The sequence below is a fragment of the Rosa rugosa genome, chromosome 7, assembly GCF_958449725.1.
Source record: "Rosa rugosa chromosome 7, drRosRugo1.1, whole genome shotgun sequence".
NCBI classification, from domain to species: domain Eukaryota; kingdom Viridiplantae; phylum Streptophyta; class Magnoliopsida; order Rosales; family Rosaceae; genus Rosa; species Rosa rugosa.
In genome coordinates this window covers 27,756,861-27,762,935 of record NC_084826.1, presented here as the reverse complement: position 1 = coordinate 27,762,935, position 6,075 = coordinate 27,756,861, and the positions used below count along the sequence as shown (strand labels likewise).

General features: G+C 37.6%; 1 protein-coding gene and 1 long non-coding RNA gene across 2 annotated transcripts; one reads left to right on the top strand and one right to left on the bottom strand.

The window, feature by feature from the left end:
- The first annotated feature begins 514 nt into the window (after positions 1–514).
- Positions 515–2,611, top strand: LOC133723722 (protein RADIALIS-like 3). The gene is made up of 3 exons (XM_062150600.1): positions 515–722; positions 829–1,377; positions 2,272–2,611. Exons 2-3 carry the CDS (start codon positions 1,073–1,075, stop codon positions 2,297–2,299), a joined length of 333 nt encoding a protein of 110 aa, XP_062006584.1. The 5' UTR covers positions 515–722; positions 829–1,072; the 3' UTR covers positions 2,300–2,611.
- A 50-nt stretch (positions 2,612–2,661) lies between these two features.
- On the bottom strand, positions 2,662–4,097 carry LOC133723723 (uncharacterized). The gene is made up of 2 exons (XR_009853224.1): positions 3,715–4,097; positions 2,662–3,062 (listed from the first exon to the last, which is right to left on the bottom strand). It is a non-coding gene; the product is annotated as an uncharacterized LOC133723723 (long non-coding RNA).
- Positions 4,098–6,075: the final 1,978 nt, after the last annotated feature.

The following is a 6,075-nucleotide window of genomic DNA, read 5'->3' as shown; positions in this document are numbered from 1 at the left end:
AACTAATTTAGCCTTCGACAATATGAATCAATCGATACCGTTTCTCAAGAGATTTCTTATGCTTTACAATTTAATTACGTTGATTCAGGGTGTCTTTATAATTTCATCCTGTAATTAATATTCTTCTTCATAACAAAGAAAAGAGAACATAGAGATGTTTTAAGTATTTTTATTTGTTTTAGAGAATAATTTAACATGCGATGATGACTACGAAAGGCCAGAAAGATATGGTGGAAAATGCAAATCCTTTGGGTCCTAATCTGTCTGGACTGAAGGGGACAGGTTAACATATCTAACAATACCCTAAATATAAGGTCACACTGGATTTTCACTTTTCTTCATATGCTTACCTAACAAACATATTCAATCCTTCAATTTGATAAAGGGAAACATCTCATTTGATTCATCTCCCTTTACCTTAGTCATTCAGTTTTTTCTCACCCATTTAAAAGTCCTTGAAAGTGACCCCATTTCTGAATGCTTGGACATCATGCAGAAAGAAAGATGAGGTTTAATCCCAATCACACAAGTCTCTTTCTTTTCTTGCAAGGCAGAAACGCAAGCAATTATTTGAGCCCTTCTTTGTTTGTTTAATATTTCAGTCATTAGAATATAATGTGATGCCGTAGTTGGGGATCTAACACCAGTTGGAATCCAACGCTAGAACTGGAAACCACAAAAGATAAAAAAAATTTGGAGATTCTTTGGTCTAACAAGGAATGGTTAGTGAAGTCTTGGTTTTTGTCTGTTTTTGATAATTTCTTTCCAGTTTTGGCCCAAATGGACTAAATTTCTTCTCTTCTTTTATGTATGCTTCATTTGGCTCAGGAGGGTTTTGAACTCTGACACAAAGTCCCTCCTTCCTAGAATATAATCAGAAGGCTTTGTTTCCCATAACAGATACCTGGTCAAGAACAAAATCGAGATAAACTACAAGGTATTAGTACACAAAAGAATCCTACCCAATTTATTCTTCCTTAATTAGAGTGTGAATGTTTTACTGGGGCTATCCATAGTTTTTCCCCAAACTGATTATATAGAGAAGGGTGTATTCTGATCTGGTTGTGCTGAGATGGAGGTGAGTATGAATGTTTTTCCAAAGGTGTTGTGTGGGTGGAGTTGGGAGGAGAACAAGTTGTTTGAGCTTGCTTTGGCTGTGGTTGATGAACAAGACCCACAGCGCTGGGAAATAGTTGCAGCCTTGGTTGGAGGCAAAAAGAGTGCAGAGGATGTGTACAAGCATTATGTCATTCTTTTGGAGGATTTGAACGTCATAGAGTCTGGTAATTTGGATCACAAACTTGGTGAGGCCCAGAAACACAATTATGTTCAAGTGGACTCTGCTCAATCCCTGTGCTGGACTGATGAAAATAACAAGTATGTAAATCCTTTTTGTTCATCAAATTGGTTAAGTAGCTTTTATTATCAAAGTAAAAGTTAATTGTTGTGGTTTCTTGCATTCTTTCCTTTTGTCATTGTTCATGATCCAGATAACATATATTGACCGTATACTATTTTCTTTACAATTGGGTTTTTTTTTGGTTGAGTTTGCTACCAGAGATCCACAAGGACTTGTCTTTTCATTATATCCAAAGATGTTTCAATCTTGAAAGCCTTCATTAAATTCTTCGAGTGTACTAGGGGCCATCAGCTCAATTCATTTGCATTGCATAGCTCAGTCTGCTATTAGCCTATATCTACACTTTTCCCACTCTAATATAGTTTAGAAGTAAAATTGATCTGGCTTTTCATTCTACATAATCTGTGTGCTCAAGAATCTTCAGATGGAAGCTTTGGAAAAGCCTCCATTCAGAAAAACACTGAACTTTTAACTTGAGCTCTATAAGCAACAGGACAAAAAATCATATAACATACAAGTAAATTACCAAGTGGAAAGTTGTATAATCATATATTGACTTCTTGATTATATCTCCCAATTTTGTTTCTTAAAACATTGGCTGAACTCAACCACGCGCGTCCACACACACACATGGATGAGGAATTATTAATCATGCTGGTATTGCTGTAGAGATGAACAAGGTAGTTTAATTACCACTCTATACTGAGAGAAAAAAAGAAGTTTTTATTTGATCATCATTTGTAATTTTGGACACTTAGAACAGAACTCCTTTCTATCAGATGGGTAGTGTGCTCTGCATACATCGATGGACTCTTGTATCACTATTTGTAACTTTTGACAGAATGAGATATTTCTTTATCCAGTTTCATTGCATTTAATTTTTCTAATACTTGGAAAATGTTCTGTAACAGTTTGCTGGTTCAGTTGAACTTGAATTGATCTGTATGTTGGAGGGCCATTGTCATTTTCCATTGACGCTTTCTCGTTCAAGCACATCTCCTTTTAGCAACAAAATAGCTTGAAGTAAAGCTGCTGGTCATTGCAAATGTAAGAATTTGAAAGCTCTGTCAGCAGCTTGTAAATATCAACTCTCTTCTTTTCTCCGCCTTTTTTTCTTTTTTTGAAATCCTTTCTCTTCTTGTAGTGCACAAGTTGCAAGTATAATTCATGTCAGATAGACTGACCCTAAGTGCCTTTCTCTCTCTGATTCATCTCATATATTCATTGTCACCTGGCTGTTTATCATCTCAATTTTTTGGTTATGTTCAGAATTTTATAGCTGTGATCTCCTTTGCCATGAATGAGATTTCGAAAAAATAAGATGCCTGAGAACAGAGCTCAATGTCGAATATTACATTTGGTTTTGGTCAGCACACATATCGCTTTCTGAATAATACTGTTCTCCGAATGCATTTAAATATCAAAGTATATATTACAAAAGAACATAGCCTGATAGGTGTGGAGTTCACAAGCACATAGAAGAAACTACTGAGTTGACAGAAAGGTATATTTTACAGTGCCTACCCTTGAATCTTAAGCATCTTCGACTGTTTGCTACATGTAAGCCAGGCCATGAAATCCTGATAAATCTTGACCAATTCCCAAAGATCCCTTTTAACACAGACGATTGAGGTTGGAAATTTGACCCTTCTTCATCGTCCAATGAATCAATGATACTTTTCCAGATCCATGTGCTGTTAGTCTGTTAATGGTAATGTGCATGCTTTTGAATTTTGATCAGTTAATTGCATAACTTGCAGTGGGGGAAACTAGGAGCATACAGGTTATTGTAAATATAAATTGGTTCCATACGTACGTATGTATAGTCATGATCAAATCTGAGAATCATCAAATAAGTTTATAACATCCGAAGTTCCTAATTTGAAATCAATGAAAACAGAAGAATATAGTAGGTCTGTGGACATTGCATAATCTAGAATCCGATTCCTCGTACTAAAACAAGAATCTATACTCCATCAGTAGCCTAGTTCGGCAGTAGCAGTATTTTATCATGTCCAAAAAAAAAGGCAGCATGCAATATTTTATCATCAATATCCTGACAGACTATTTGGCAAGAGAACATTTTTGGCATGGGTTTAATATATTTGATGTCGGTAATAAAAGATAACATTAATTAAATCAAAGAAAAACTAATGGGATGAGTAAAGAGGATGAGAAAATCCAGAGGAGTCAAAGCCAGGGAAGAGGCAGTGCATGAGTGGAGCCACAACAGCTCAACTTTTCTGTCGGGAACTCCATCCATGCTCTGCCTCGTCCCTGTCTTATTTATCATTCGTCTCTTTCAATCCTCTCATTACTCACCCCTAAGATGAATATGTGATATGAAACTCTACCTCATCTCATCGGAATCAGCTGCTCCAAAAATGGTACTCACCGATCCGCTGCTAGCTAATTGCCGATCTGCTTTGCTTATGTCAAGCCTGATTGATCTAACTTAATTGTGGGTATCATCTGTTCCTTGCTCATCTTTGTATATATACCAGATTAGCCAAGTGTAGTAACAAAGTACAAACATGTACTATATCCAAATTCAATTCCTGGACCAAGAAATACATTGTACTGCCTCTTCTCCATGTGTACTACCAAGTACTAGCTTCTTCTCTTTCCCTTGTGTGTACTGCTGACTGGAATTTTGGTAGAAGGATGAAGAATGAAGAAGATAACTCATAACTGGATGAAATGTACTACGGTACTGGTTGTAGTAGTACTACGTACCACCAACAACCTCCTCAGTTTTAATCAATAATGGCACCTTGATGATTGCTATTACTCCAAGGGAAAGAAATTCATATGACATTTTCATATTTTTCATGCGGAAAAATTTTTTTCTTATTTGACCTCTTTGACTGTTGTTATTGCCTAGCTTTGAATTTAAGAAAATTTTTTTCATGTTTTATTAAATTCATATTTCCGGTGAAAATCGAAGAAATTACATAGTTGTGACTCAACAACAAGAAAAATTACTCTACGATCCCGGACTACCACGTGGTATTGCGATGTGATAGTCTAAACTATTAATATCACTCAAAATTGATAAGAAACATTGCATGATGTGAAAAAAAAAAAATTAAATTAAGGTAATCAATCAACAAAAAATACATGTCAGATGCAAGGGCGGAGCCAGAAATTTTTTTCAGGTAAGGCAAGACAATGGCAGGAGGGGAAGAGAGGAAAATTATAGGGAAGCTATAGATTCTAGAGGCAATTATGAAGATTTTGCCCTGGTTTTGTCATGTTTTTCCCCAATTTCTGCCATTTTCTTCCCCAAGTCACCTTGTTTTGCCTTGATTTTGTCCAATTTGTGCCATTTTCACATACCTTGCCTACACTAAATCAGTGTAAACTCAAAAACCCAGTCTAGACAAGTGCCTAATCTGGGCTCTATGTGAATCCGCCCTTGGTCAGATGGACACATTGATCCAGATCACTACGTGTACCATGGTTTGAGACTATAGAATAATTACTCAAAGGACACAGAAGGTGACACCATTAGGAAACTTGGACATTATCACAAATGAGGAAATAATAGTACCGTTTCACATGTACATCATTCCAGGAGGGTTATAGTTATGAACTAATTAATTAATGGGTCAATTACTTGAGAGATTAATCTTTGGGCCATAAAGAATATTGCTGACATTATATATTTTCATTCGTTGTGCATCCGTTTTGCCATTTTGCACATTGAACTACAATTATATAGGATTAATTTCAGTTTACCTACTTGAACTTTAGGTCAATATTCATGTTAGTCCCTATTCTTCTAATTTCATCAAGATCACCCCTGAACTCCCAATTTTCATCAGCCGAGTCCAATTTCTTGAGCTCCGTTCAAATTGGACGTTAAATCTGACGTTTAGGGCCCACAATCAGGGCTAAAATGGTCATTTCGTGAAAAAAAAAAATCAGAACAAAAAATACCCACTTCTAGGGATAATGTTTGGCCTCTGCTCGCCTTCGTCTCTCTCTCTCTGTTCAACCCATTTGTCTGGTACACTGAATTCAATACCCAGAGAAAAGAACCATCATTCAACCCATTTTAACAAACTACAGATCTATCAAATTTAATAGATTTCCAGGATTTTCTCCTAGTTTCACTCTAACATGCATCACCAACATTTGTATCAAAAACCAATATGTGCTTTTTCTACTGTAGCTCAAAACTTGAAACTCATACCAATTTTCAGAGAGAGAGAGAGCTGGAGAGGTGTACTGACTTGAGAAGATAAGTGGGAAATTTGACCACCGCTAGAAGATCCAACTAATACCCAGTGGTTATATTACTACATCGGAAAACCACTCGTTACTTGTTCACCATATTTCTACTCCCCTGACCTGGTTTTCCAGCCAAAACCCCAACCCCAACCCCAGATGGCTAAAACCGGTTTCGTCCCATTTTTGGGTGGCCTGGACTCGGGAGTCGAGGAGTTCAGGCCCAGAAACGCAAAATCGATACCCCTTTTCAGCCCACTACCACCGCCGACCACACTAAGTCTACTATCCCTACTCGGGTGCACACTCCGATTCCGTGCTCCTCAGGCCGCGGGGCCGACTCGGGCGGTGCTGCTGAGGCTGGTGTCGTGTGACTTCAGCGAGGTGACGATTCAGAGGGAGTTGGAGGCGTTCGAGCAGGTGAGGTGGGTCCAGATGGAGAGGTCCTGCGACGGGATCGTGACCGTCCATTTTTACGATCT